The following is a 15,123-nucleotide window of genomic DNA, read 5'->3' as shown; positions in this document are numbered from 1 at the left end:
ACAGACCTAGCCTCAAGTTACTTAAGTAACTTCTAAAGCAAATTCAAAAGCATATACATAGAAAAGATGCCTGAGAAGAAATCTTTTTCAGGCGATTTATTAAACTTTCAATAAATATGCCCTTTATAAGATTTGAAACAAATAATAGTATCCACTTGAAGGAAAATATATCTTTATTATGCTATGTTCTAGATATGGAGGAAAATCAGACCACTATTTTTTCTCCAGTGCTTACAGGTCATTTCTTACATTTGCTAGTATTACTAGTAATAGTAAAAGCTTAAAGTTCAAGCTTATGAACATGATATAACAATAACAACAACAAAAAACCCTGTAACCTCACCCCTAAATAATTTCTCAGTGAAACCTAAGGAAAAATTAGAATACCATATTCAGATATATATTCTTTTACATTTTATTTTTCTAGAAATAGTTCCTTAAATAATTCTTCCTTCTTACACTTTATGATTTACTTTGAAATGGTGACAGGCACTGATTCCCACAGAATTCAAGGACATCTAGGTCGTGGTAACCATAGGTTACTCACAAGATGGTAGAGATGTACTTCTTCCCAACTAAAGACCCTGTACTGACCCTCTTTCCTTTCTGCGAGCCCCTCTGTTGTCATTTCCTGTGGGCACCAGGGGTCCAAGATAAGCAGTTGCTGGAGAGATGTTAGCGATGAGCTTCCCCTATGCAGAAGATGCTTGAAATCTACATCTAAATCAGAAGAAGCCTAAAATCTAAAACTCAGAACATATCAAATGTGAACACAATTTTAAACAGTCACCTTCCAGACACCTGGGTGGTTCAGTCAGTTAAGCGTCCAATTTCAGCTCAGGTCATCATCTCACCATTTGTGGGTTCGAGCCCTGCTCCAGAGCCTGGAGCTTGCTTCAGATTCTGTGTCTCCCTCTCTCTCTGCCCCTCCCCCACTCATGCTCTGTTTCTGTCTCAATAATAAATAAAAACATAAAAAAAAAAATAAAAAAGTCAACAGTCACCTTCTTCTACATTGTCTTGAACACATATTCAAATACATACTGAATCCCTCTAAGTGATTCTTTTCAGAGCAAAGAGAAGACTAAAACAAAAAAAATGTGTTAAAATTTATAGAATCTGTTCCTTTCAAAGTAACTGTGTTTCAGTCTTAGATACATTACTACTTTCTCTAAATGCAGATAAAATCTTAGTATTAATGTAAAGTTTCTAAAAGAAAAACCAGATATTCTTGCCACCTCCCCTTCACATCCAGACAATTAAAAAGTAGAAAGACCAAAGAAAAATTAATGTAAATATGATCAATTCCCAAACTGCCTACAAAATATAAATAGCTTTTCTACTCTTTTAAGTGTCTTAAGTAATCTTTATGTAAATGTTAAAAGTAATCCTTTATATAAATATCCCTAACTCAAGATGAGTGCCTCATGAAAGACCTGTAATTAAGGCTTCTATCCTCAAGTTCAACTAGATGCCAGACCACTATCGCTACATACACAAAACCTGAAAATATGTTACAAAAAAATAGAAGATATTAAATTGCTTATTCAGCTTTTATACCTCCTTTTCTAATTCTCTTCATTTTGATTTTAATGAAGTTCTAGATTTTCTGAAATTAGAAAAAAGAGAGGAAGAAAGCAAAAAAATACTCCTAAGGAAGAGTAAGAAAGTCGTAACTAAAGATGAATGAAGGTTTTCGGATGAGATTGCATTTTGTACCAAGACACAGGCTTCCACCTACTACACTATATACATATTTCCAGAATAAACTTGCAGCTTCTAGCCTACCTCACACCATTTCTACATGGAAAAACATTAAAAGACGGGTTTGTTTTTTTCCAAGTAAAATGTTCACTCACCAGATGTCTGAGCTCTTTCAAATCTCGGCAGACGGTATAGAAAACTCCAAGAAGAATATTAATATAGGCAGCATAGAAATCAGCCGAATACTCTGGAGGATGATCATGTGACAAGATCTTTTGAAGGTTCCCTGTTCAAAAGACACAAATAAACTTAAGGACTAACTCAGCACCCCAGTTATATCTTCTAGCATTTTCTAACAAAGGTATGAAGCAATAAATATGCAGGCCCAGCAAATATTATGGAATAAGAAAACTGTTAAGAGGTTAGGAAAGTAACACAACTTTTCAAATTAAAGTTAAAGAATTAGGAACCTAATGTTCTTTAAAAATTACGAAATGTTGCTTAAGACAAATATTAAACAATAACATCCAAGAAAATCTCAAGAACCTCTGCAGGCAAAATCAATATCAAAGGTGAAAAATAATACATATTCTATTTATTTTTCTGCCTAATGAGTAAATCAAGTAGAAAAAACAAGGGGTACTATATAAATAACACCAAACTGGATAATGCTCTTCATTTAAAAAAAAAATAATAAGAATTGTTGCATTTTTATAAAAATTATCTTTGTCATTCCCTCTTTTATGAATCAAGTTTTCTTCCTAAAACTTTGCTATCTTTACTCTATTTTTCTTCTCTTATACCTTAAACTCTTTATACAGTATCACACGTTTAGAGTCCTAAAGTTTATTTTATCCTCTACCACATTGTAGAGGCACAGTTAAAATTAAAGAGAAACAACCACCCATTATGCAAAATTTCCCAGGTATAGTACCTGGGAATCAATTAGTCATTCATTCCATACTGTACTTCTCTCTGACTCCCTGGTGCAATGGTCTCTTTAGACTCCTCAGGAGTTGTTGTTTTTTTTTTAATAGTTTATTTTCAAATTGGTTTCCATATAACACCCAGTGCTTCTCCCCACAAGTGCCCCCCACCATGACCATCACCCCTTCCTTTGTTCCCCCTCTCCCTTCAGTCCATGGTTCGTTTTCAGTATTTAGTAGTCTCCCTTGATCTGTGTCCCTCACTCTCCCCCACTCTCTTTCCCCCTTCCTCTCCCCATGGTCCTCTGACAGGTCTCTCCTGTTAGACCTATGAATGCAAACATATGGTACCTATCCTTCTCTGCCTGACTTATTTTGCTTAGCATGACATTCTCAGTAGTTCTTTGACTGTGACTAATACTTTAAACCAAGTTCCACAGGTTCAGGATTTTTGCAACACTTACAAGTAAAGAGAAATTTAGATATATCCATATTAAGGGGCTCTTTGTTAGATAAGGCTGTTGACCAAAAAACCAAAACACAGCAACACATTTCAAAGCCCAGTTACATGCTTAGAATATTATCCTGAAGGGATTCTGTATGGGAGACTGTTGGCGAAATGCACTTTTTCCTTAACAACCACTGAAGAAAAATATACAAAGTCCAAAACTTGACTTTGGAGTCTTTGTATTTTTACATTCTAATAGGACATTTTAAATTTAACATTACTAAGCTTTTTAAAACTATGCATGGGAAAATATTTGATACAAGGAGAATTTCTAAAAGGTGCCTTAAAACTTGGAGCTAAAAATGTCTATATATACAAGATGCCAAATAACTGGCTAGCTAGAAGGAGAGAGGGAAAGAGAGAAGAGATGGATGGTGAGACAGATAAATATATACAGGTGAAAAAGATGGTCCACAGAAATCTGGAAAACAGGTCTCCAGCTCAGACTGCATTCCTAAGCTCTTCCAGATCATCTCTATCTACATTACCCCTTATCGGTGACCCTCAGTACCTAACACGGAAGTTGATTAGATGTTACCACTGGCCCAATCCTGACAAAAGTCTTAATAAGAATGAGAGATCTCACTGTGTTGCTATAAAAGTAGACCAGCTGCTTGGACAACAGACAGAATTGCAGAGTACAAGTCTACATTATGGAAGCTCTAATTGCCTGGGAGTATTCAAACTTATGGAAAAATCCCATCTCTAATGGAAAGCTGAAAACAGGGCACAGACAGGTAGTAAATAAAGGGAAGGAGAAACCACTTGATTGGTCTCCTCTTGTCTTAAAATTTCACTATCAAAGTATAATTTAACACACAAAGAACAACCATTTCTAACTCGAAGAGGAACTTCAGCTTCTAGTCATGAAAAAGTAAGAGTCCAGAAATACTCTCCTGTAATAAACTAAAAACTGGACAAAATATAGAAAAACACTATTTTCAGACATCAAACAATAGACAATTAAGGACTGTGATACCTGAGGAAAAGGAAACAAATGAGTCATCAGCCAGGCTAGACTTTCTAACAAGAGGTAATTTTAGAAATGAGGCACAGGAAAAGTTCAAAAACAAGCCATTAATCCCAAGGGAGCTAAAGTAACTAAAATTTGCAGGGTAGAGTACGAGAGAGAAAGATTTATGGAGAGAACGAGCTCCAGAAATCTCCAAAGTGGCTCCCCTTCACTCTTATCTGAATACCTCTCTGTATATGCACTGAGTTAAACCCCATAGGCCAAGCAAGAACAACAAGAACAACTTTTGGGGTAAAACAATTTATGGAGAGTCATCAATTATCAGAGGTCACGCAGAACTATAAATCATGCATACTGCCCCAGTCAGAATGAAGAAAATATGCTAAATACATGTAGCTTTCCGTAAAGATCCCAAAAGGGTTATGTCTTAAAAGTAGAGCTAAAATAACCACTGGAATAAAGCCTACTCTAGAGCATTCCTCCAAAAAAGGTTAAAAGTAACCTTAAAGAGTCAGATATATTTTCATTAGAGATTACTATGAAAAACTATATGCCAACAAACTGGACAACCTAAAAGAAATGGACAAATCCCTAAACCTACATGCACTACCAAAATTCAAACAGGAAGAGATAGAAAGCATGAATAGACCGATAACCAGTGAAGAAATCGAATCTGTTATCAAAAATCTCCCAATGAATAAGAGCCCAGGGCCAGATGGCTTCCCAGGGGCATTCTACCAGACATTTAAAGCAGAGCTAACACCCATTCTTCTCAAACTAATCCAAAAAATAGAAATAGAAGGAAAAGTTCCAAACTTATTCTATGAAGCCAGCATCATCTTGATACCCAAACCAGACAGAGACCCAGCAAAAAAAGAGAACTACAGACTAATACACTTAATGAATAGATGCAAAAATACTCAACAAGATACTGGCAAATCGAATTCAACAGCATATAAAAAAAATCATCCATCATGATCAAGTGGGATTCATTCCTGGGTTACAGGGCTGGTTCAATATTCGCAAATACTTCAATGTGATACATCACATTAACAAACGAAAAGATAACCATATGATCCTGTCGATTGATGCAGAAAAAGCATTTGACAAAATACAGCACCCTTTCTTAATAAAAACCCTTGGGAAGGTCGGAATAGAAGGAAGTTACTTAAACACTGTAAAAGCAATTTATGAAAAGCCCACAGCTAATATCATCCTCAATAGGGAAAAACTGAGAGCTTTCCCCCTGAGATCAGGAACACGACAGGGGTGCCCACTCTCAACACTGTTGTTTAACATAGTGCTGGAAGTCCTAGCATCAGCAATCAGCCAACGAAAGGAAATAAAAGGCATCAGAATAGGCAAAGAAGAAGTCAAACTTTCACTTTTCACAGATAATATGATACTCTACATGGAAAACCCAGCAGACTCCACCAGAAGCCTTCTAGAACTGATCAGTGAATTCAGTAAAGTTGCAGGGTAGAAAACCAATGTACAGAAATCAGTTGCATTCCTATGCAGCAACAATGAAGCAATGGAAAGAGAAATCAAGAAACTGATCCCATTCACGATTACACCAAAAAAAACATAAAATACCTACGAATAAACCTAACCAAGGATGTAAAAGACCTATTTGATGAAAACTACAGAAAACTTATAAAAGAAATTGAAAACACCAAGAAATGGAAAAACATTCCCTGTTCATGGATCGAAAGAATAAACATTGTGAAGATGTCACTACTACCCAAAGCAATCTACACATTCAATGCAATCCCCATCAAAATTGCACCAGCGTTCTTCTCAAAGCTAGAACAAGCTATCCTCAAATTCATATGGAACTACAAAAGATCCCAAATAGCCAAAGTAATATTGGAGAAGAAAACCAAAACGGGAGGCATCACAATCCCAGACTTTAGCCTCTACTATAAAGCTGTCATCATCAAGACAGTATGGTACTGGCACAAAAACAGACACATAGACCAATGGAATAGAATAGAGAACCCAGAACTGGGCCCACAAATGTACGGCCAATTGATTTTTGACAAAGCAGGAAAGAGTATCCAATGGAAAAAAGACTGCCTCTTTAACAGGTGGTGCTGGGAGAACTGGACAGCAACATGCAGAAGAATGAAACTAGACCTCTTATACCAAACACAAAAATAAACTCAAAATGGCTGAAGGACCTGAATGTGAGACAGGAAACCATCAAAACCCTTGAGGAGAAAGTAGGAAACAACCTCCTTGACCTCAACCGCAGCAATTTCTTACTTGACACATCCCCAAAGGCAAGGGAATGATAGCAAAACTAAACTCTTGGGACCTCATCAAGATAAAAAGCTTCTGCACTGCAAAGGAAACAATCAAGAAAACTAATAGGCAACCAATGGAATGGGAAAAGATAGTTGCAAATGACATATCAGATAAAAGGCTAGTATCCAAAATCTACAAGAACTCACCAAACTCCACACCTGAAAAATCAATAATCCAGTGATGAAATGGGCAGAAGACATAAACAGACACTTCTCTAAAGAGGACATTCAGATGACCTACAGGCACATGAAAGGATGCTCAGCATTACTCATCATCAGGGAAACACAAATCAAAACCACACTGAGATGCCACCTCACACCAGAGTGGCTAAAATGAACAAATCAAGAGACTATAGATGCCGGAGAGGGCGTGGAGAGACGGGAATGTAAACTGGTGCAGCCACTCTGGAAAAGAGTGTGGAGGTTCCTCAAAAAAACTACCAATAGAACTCCCTTATGACCTAGCAATAGCACTGCTAGGGATCTATCCAAGGGATACAGAAATGCTGATGCATAGGGGGCACATGTACCCCAATGTTCATAGCAGCAATGTCAACAATAGCCAAAACATAAGAGCCTAAATGTCTATCACCTGATGAATGGATCAAGATGTGGTATAAATACAATGGAGTATTACATGACAATGAGAAAGAATGAAATATGGCCATTTGTAGCAAGTGGATGGACCATAAGGATGTCATGCTAAGCGAAATAAGTCAAGCAGAGAAGGACAGATACCATATGTTTGCACTCATAGGTCTAACAGAACAGGAGAAACCTAATGGAGGACCACAGGAAGGGGAAAGAGAGTTGGGGAGAGAGAGGGACGCAAAACCTGAGAGACTATTGAATACTCAAAACTAACTGAGATTTGAAGGGGGAGAGGGAGGAGCGAAGGAGGTGGTGGTAATGGAGGAGGGCACTTGTGGAATCAATAAACAAGGATATTAAAACAACTATTAAAAACATACTCATAATCTCAAAAATACAAAGGAATACAAAAGCATAATGAGATCTGTAATGAAAAGTTCCACTGGATGGGATTAACTGCAGATTAGATAATTGTAGGAAAAAAAAGTCCGTGAACTTAAAGACATAGAGGAAAACACCATCCCAGATAAAACACAAAGAGGAAAGATTTAATATTTAAAGAAGTAAAAAGATTCATGAGACAATATCAAGGGATCTAGCATACACGTAATGCAGTCTCAGGAAAAGGCAAGGAAAGGTGATTGGGGGGGGGGACAAAGAAAATATCTGAAAATATAAGGGCTGAAATTTTTCCACATTTGGTGAAACTATACACTCATATATCCACGAAGCTCAATACATCTCAAGCAGTATAAACAATGAGATTTTTTATTTCTTTCAAGTTCAAATAATAATTTAATGTGGAGTTTATAATAAATATATAAGTAAAACATAAGTCAACAACAGCACAAAGGTTGTGAGATGGGAAACTATAAGTCACTGCGATTTTCAAATTGTTTATTGGAGCATAACTTATCCTGAATGAGACAGTAACCCAACCAAAAACCTGATAAAGTGAAGTATAATCCACCAGAAGGGAAAAACAAAATGCTTTACCAAAAGATGAGTTATGTGGTAGAAATCAGAAAACAAGAATTCCAAACGGGGCCTCTAGTCATCACTGATGAGGGGAGTGGGCATCTTGAACTTGAAACACCATTCTTACAGATGGTATGTGTATCAAGTTATGATTGGATAACATTAGCCACTAAGATTATTCCTTTGTTCCTGTTCCATGCTTACTCTAATTTGGCTTATCAATTAATGTTTCCTTTTTGAATGACTTTTTGTGTAATTACTGGGTTTTGCTTTTTTTTTTTTAATCTTGATATGTAGAAGGCTTTAAATTAAATACTCAGATAATACGTGGCTCCATTATTACTTTTCAAAAACACATTAGCCTATACTCTCTGAAACTGGCACTATCTCTTTACTTAAGTCCTCAAATTCTCTCCATCAATGAGACTTCATATCTTTACTTTGTAAAATTTTAAATAAAATTTCACAATTCCTTATATCATACTTTATTACTTCACTAAGATGTAGAAAACTAGCTTTTTAAAAAATACTTTTCTTAAATTATGAGTAATTTTTCAATATGGGGCACCATGGTGGCTCAGGTGGTTAATTATCCAACTTCAGCTCAGGTCATGATTTCACAGTCTGTGAATTTGAGCCCCACGTCAGGCTCTGTCTGGAGCCTGCTTCAGATTCTGTTTCTCCCTCTCTCTCTCTACTCCTATCCCACTCATGTTCTGTCTCTGTCTCTCAAAAAAATGAATAAATTTTTAAAAAGGTTTTTTTAATCTTAATTTCTCAGTACTTAAACCTAACATGGGTCATGAAAACAGTTAACTGAACAGTGATGACACAGGAACAAAGGAATTTTTTTATGAAATTTTTTTATTTATTCCTTTTCTTCTCTTTTCCCTATTTTGCAATTTTCATGGAAAAGAAACTATTGAAAATAAGGGCTTCCTTCATCTATTTTGGGTTCCTTTTTTCTATCTCAGTTAATTAGCTAATGCAAAGTGTCATTTGATTGCTGTTCTTGTGAAAACAGACAAAAATGTATTTATCTTAACAATGAATGTTTACAGCTGATTTGTTTAGAGGCTAGTGTTAATGAGACCAAGGTTAAGAAATGCTATTTTTTCATAGCCTGCTAACCACTTTATGCTTCACATTTTATAAACTTTGAGTCAGAAGTATCCTGTTTGCATGGTGACAACACAATACTAATCTACAAAACCATTCAGCAACAAAAAAAGCTACCATGTTCTTCCAAAGACAAAACTAATCAAGATCTATGAAATTTAAGATTAAATACAAGCCAAAAAGAAATAAACACAAGGCCTAGTAGTTGGTACTGTAAGAGAAATAATAATGAAAAATGAGATTTACAAAGTCAAAAGATACATTCCACATAATACTTAACCCAAGTGCATGGTAAATAAAGATTTCATACAATTTAAATGTGCTCTGCCCACCTAGTGCTTGCTTTGTATGGACGTTAGATTCTCAAAACATACATCTTACTATACTGACTAAAAAATATGACAATACACCATTAACACAAATAGGTGAGAAATAGACATTCAAAACATTTTAAACTATATAAGAATAACCCCTCACAGTTTCAAAATAAAACCTCTGTAAGTACGACACATTTTTGAGATTGACAATCTAAACAGAATAAGACATCAAAATATTCCCATTTAAATATGCTAGCTTAATCTTTCAAAGAACCAAAAGTATTTTAGTGAATATTATTTGTCAAAACAAAGTTTTAAAATTTACCTATGCTATAGTCAGGGAAATATAAGACAAATGGCTCAAAGCACCCCGTATTTGGACGAAACTTTTCCCAAACAATTTCACTGAGAAAGAGAACAGTCACATTTCTGTCAGTCTGTAAAAGAAAGAAAAATAAAAGTAACTTTGCATTTAAAAATCTTAATCAGAGCAGCAATTCCATTTGAATTTTCCTTTCAAATAAACCTAGCAAAGTTATAATATATAACAAATTATTTGCATATTAATAGGTCTTATTTCAAAAACCTAATCAAGGAGTTCATCCACTTGCAAATCTTCATACGTAATTACTTAGAATTTCCATAAAACTTTTAGGTTAATGGACATTTCGGTTACCCATTAACACTAGGACAGTCACACAGGGTTTATTTCATGGAAATTAAGAAACACATTTGCTTAATAATTAAGATCTGTTTATGGGAATTTTCAAAGAAATCATTAGCTTTGAATCAATAAACAAAAAATGTACAACTTAACATCTCTCATCATTAAAAGAGCTACAGCAACCCAAAGAGGAAATAAGAATTGAAGAAAAACAGATATGCCATCACATATAACCACAATATTAGGAAATTGTTTTTTTAAAGATTATTTTCATAAAAATTATTAAGCAAAACATGAATATACATAAAAAACATTAAATATACACATAGAACACTGATGTTAATCAAACAGTCATCTTTTGATGACTGTTTATATTACCAGTAAGTATATAAAAACAAACACTAAGAATACAAACTCAACACGTATGCTGTCCTCCAGAGTAGCCACAAATGCCCTATACATGCTAGTTAGAATTAATCTGTAAATAGACTTCTGCAATTTGAACACAAATTTTTTTTTCTTTTTTTTTTAAATTTATTTTTGAGAGACAGAGAGACAGCAAGAGCAGGGGAGGGTCAGAGAGAGAGGAAGATACAGAATCTGAAGCAGGCTCCAGGCTCTAAGCTAGCTGTCAGCCCAGAGCCCGACACAGGCCTCGAACCCACGAACTGTGAGATCATAACCTGAGCCAAAGCCAGATGCTTAACCAACTGAGCCTCCCAGGCGCCCCTCAACACAAATTTTAATTTTTCCCCATATTCTTTTCACATCCCCCAAAGGGACAGAGTAGACATAACTGTTTTGTTCTGCAACTATTCTTAGGATCCAATCACATAAATTACACTATACTCTGATGGTGATTTACTATTTACTGAGTCCTAACTTACACATAATCTTATATTCCAATTTCCATTACTAGGAAAAACATTCTTTTGGCTAACAAAGAAAGCTCAATAAATTCACAATTCCACAAAAATTTAGCATCTTATGAAAAAGAGGAAAAGATTACTACTTTCAAATTTTTTTGTCTTATAAACTCTTGAATTTTTAAGATTCCTTGAATTTATTTCTATAGGGATAAAAAAAGGATGCTCTAATTACAATCTCATATACAAATCATTAAGTTGTTTTGCTTTAAAAATGATTATCTAAAAGCATTTGATAAAATCAGTTCAAAAATAGGACTAAAAAATAGAAGATATTTATCCATCTGAAAGGATTTTAAGTTAAAGTACCTTCAATATATAACTCATAACTTAATTTTATTCATATATATTAATATAGAAAACATGAAATGCCTTTACTATATTTCTCCTAAATGAAATACATTTTTAAAAATCAACCATGTTTCCAGAAATGTCAAAACAACACTTCCCTTTTCTAGTAAGGTTGAGATTACTGTGAATCTTTTGATTTTCTTCAGTTTCCATAATAACAACTAAAAAAAAAAAGGGCGGTGGGGAAGGCCTAACTGATGAAGGGACACATGATGACCATGACTGGGCATGAGGGGGAAACTGAGGTAAGCTATGGTGTAAGAGCAGAGGACAGCAAGAATGTATTTGGAAACCAGACAGGGAATCCCAGGGCAATGGGGACAGTGGATGAAGTCATACAAATAATCCACAAACGGAACACAACAAAACAATAAAAAGAAGTGAAGAAGGAGGCATCCACTCAAAGAAGATGAGTTGCTGGTCTCAGTAGTAAAATGCCTAAGATTAATCAAACTAGCAAAGGCTAGATTGTGGCAAAAAATTTCGAGGACAGGCTACCAAGAGCTATACTTAACTCTCCTCCTGTCCTCTGACATCTCATCCCTGCCCAATACTATTACTAAAAGTGAATTTTAGGGGCGCCTGAATAGCTCAGTCATTAAGCAACCAACTTCAGTTCAGGTCATGATCTCATGGTTTGTGAGTTGGGGCCCCACATCAGACTCTCTTTGGCAGCACAGAGCCCGCTTGGGATCCTCTGCCTCCCTCTCTCTCTGCCCCTCCCCTGCTTACACTCGCTCTCTCAAATATAAATCAACATATTACAAAAATAAAATAAAATAAAAATGAAGTATAGGAATCGACCTTAGGCACACAATGATTTCAATGGCACTTGGAAAGCCTCTCCAAACTTCTGTTTCTCAAATTTCTGTAATATGTTCAGTAAATGTTCAACTTTTCAAAGGTGGAAATGCTGTACACACAATCACTCCAAGTTTTAACTTTTATTATAATGTTACTTAATACTTAAATACCAACATAAAACTAGGTAGGTATAACTATGCTCAAAGCACTTATAGGATTATAAAAGAAAAATAAATTTGTAAGTTAAATAAAAAACTACAAAATCAATAAAATTTAAATTAACAGTGAATATGATTAACAATACTGTTTTGCTCAAACTAAATCTTTGTTCACATCATAATTATGGTACAAAGAAGCAACAACCACAATTCTTTTGAGTTTAGCATTCCTATACCAACTGGTATCGGCGAACAATGAATTTTCTCTCCAATTTTCTTTATGCAAACTACTGTAAACCCTGCTTTTGCCATATTATTATTAGGTTTTGACCTGACACACATGCATATTAAGTCTATCCCTATTCTTGTCTTACTAGTCCATAACAATTAGAATAGTATTACTACTATTCAGTACCACCACAATTATAAATTCAAATACAAAGCTGGTTCTGACACTGACTGGCCAAGAGATAGAACTCCAGTTTTCCCAAAATAGACCTACCTCTAGATTACTGATTCTCCAGATTACTGAAAGGAAAATTTTAAAATTCGTACAGAAAGTTTAAAGTCTAGACCCCCACCAACTACTCCAGCAAACACTTTAGGTGTTTAGCTTTTAAAAGAGCAAGATTAGTCACTTCACAATTAGAAATAAAAAACTAAAATAAATAAAGAATAAATGTTATCAAGTCACAAACTGTTTTTACTTTGGAAAAATGTTCAATAACTCATAATAAAGAAATGCAACTTAAAATTATGTTAAGATTCATTTCTCACCTGTCAGTTGGCAAAAGGAAAATATTTAACAAGACAATCAACTGATTAGGTCATAGTGCTAACAGACTCATACATTACTTACCAATTCTTGTAACCTAAGAAACCCAGGCAAAAGATTTGCTTCCATATCTCTTAGATATTCTGCTTTGTCTAGAACCTAATTTAAAAAAATGCAGTGTCAAATCAATTTACAAAGTCATCTACAAAACATTTATGTAATATACTACACAATTCAAGATGTGAATTTTCTGTTAAAAAGAAAAATTGTAACCTAGAAATTAATTTTCAACTGGTATTTACATTTATAGAAGACATTTTAAATAGGTCAAATTAGTAAATTAAAAAACAGACTATTTACATCGTATTTTAACCCAAGTTTCTAAATGGAAAATGAATCACAGCTACATTAAAAAGGTTTCTTTTATAGATATAGTATCAATACTCTAAGGATATCTTACTAGGTATACAAGAAATATAACTGGATGCATTTTTTATTCCATTTGATAAAAGGTATGTTTTGTTCAGTTATGATAATGCTATTGGGATTATATTATATACATATTATATTAAAAGACATATAGTATGTATACATGTGCTAGGTCTAGCACATATTCATGGATGATACAGGATAGAGACAGAGAGACAGAATGTATATATGGATTTATGGATAACATAATATGATGCAGGAAACAATGATGGGATAAAGATGACACAAGTGTGACCACATGTTAATAATAACTGAAGTTGGGTGATGGGTTCAATAGAGTATAATACACTATTCTCTTTATATGTTTGAAATTTTAATGAAACATGTTAAAAAAAAAAGAACTTACTTTAAGAAGTCATTCATTAGTCCATAGGAAAAAAAAATCAGGTCTTCAAAGCATTGTCTAAAATATTTAATCTCTTTAATTTAACTTTTGTTTTTATTTTTTTTTATGTTTTACTTTTTGTTTTTTCTATGCACCTTCACTTTTCTCCTCTACCATCTTGCTGGATTATGTTAAAGCAAACCCCAGACATACTGTTCCATCTGTAAAAATGTCATATGTAGATCTAAGATCTAAGAGAGGAAGTCTTTTTTAAAAAAACATAACCTCAGTATCATTATCATGCCCCAAAAATTAACAATATTCCTGAATGTCATCTAATAACCAGTATTTAAATTTCCCCATTTGTCCTACAAACGTCTCCTTAGAGTTCACGTATTTGACTCAGGATCCAAAAAGGTTCATATATTGAATCTTATTATATTTGGTTTGTCTTCTAGTCTATTTTAAATTAATAACATTTCCCCTGACTCTTCCTTTTCCCTGCTGTTTTATATTTAATGAAGTAAATAGGTCATCTGTTGTGCAGAATTTTCCATATTCTGAATTGGCCATATGCTGTAGTGCCATTTAACATGTTCCTATATCCCCTATATTTGCTGTAAAATAGTCAATAATCTAGAGGTATGATCAGATTCAGGTTCAACTTTGGGGCAAAAATACTTCACAAATAGTGCACCATATTTCTTACTGAATCACATCAGCAGGAACACAATACCTGACTATCTCTAGTGTCTCTCTTTTTGTAACATTAAGATTGATAGTTTCAGGTATTCTCAGCCTGATCCATCCAATATAAAGTTCCCCAGCAGCCTTTCACCAAATGATTTCAATTGATGAACACTGCCTATATATTAGGGACTGCAAAACTATAACTTTCTAGGGTTCTTTCTTCATTTATTAGAGGATGTTTTTCTTTTTTTTTTGAATTAGTAAAGTGTTTTTATTTTTTTTAATTTTATTTATTTATTTTTTAGAATATAACACTATTTTTTTAACATATGCAATTATTTTCCATCATTTACAATACAGTAGTTACAATGACACTCCAAATGGATAAGCAAAGTAAAAAATCAGAACCCCAACTTCTGTTTCATGTAATTAGACTTATACAGAAATTAGAAGGTTAAGTAACAACTAGTTAATCACCTAATTTCACAGCTATCTGAAGTGGCAATCATTATATAG

At 34.2% G+C, this 15,123-nt stretch overlaps 1 protein-coding gene across 1 annotated transcript in view; it reads right to left on the bottom strand.

The window, feature by feature from the left end:
* The window catches only part of ORC5 (origin recognition complex subunit 5), a 94,123-nt gene that overhangs the window by 66,297 nt on the left and 12,703 nt on the right, over window positions 1–15,123 (bottom strand). The window contains exons 4-6 of the mRNA XM_029927729.1: window positions 13,188–13,262; window positions 9,751–9,862; window positions 1,860–1,990 (exon numbers count right to left, since the gene is read on the bottom strand). Of these exons, the coding sequence (XP_029783589.1) occupies window positions 1,860–1,990; window positions 9,751–9,862; window positions 13,188–13,262 (318 nt within the window). The remainder of the gene's footprint in view (window positions 1–1,859; window positions 1,991–9,750; window positions 9,863–13,187; window positions 13,263–15,123) is intronic.

This window comes from Suricata suricatta, chromosome 2, assembly GCF_006229205.1.
Source record: "Suricata suricatta isolate VVHF042 chromosome 2, meerkat_22Aug2017_6uvM2_HiC, whole genome shotgun sequence".
NCBI lineage: Eukaryota > Metazoa > Chordata > Mammalia > Carnivora > Herpestidae > Suricata > Suricata suricatta.
The sequence above is the reverse complement of the archived record's forward strand: the minus strand, read 5'-3'. Positions and strand labels throughout refer to the sequence as shown.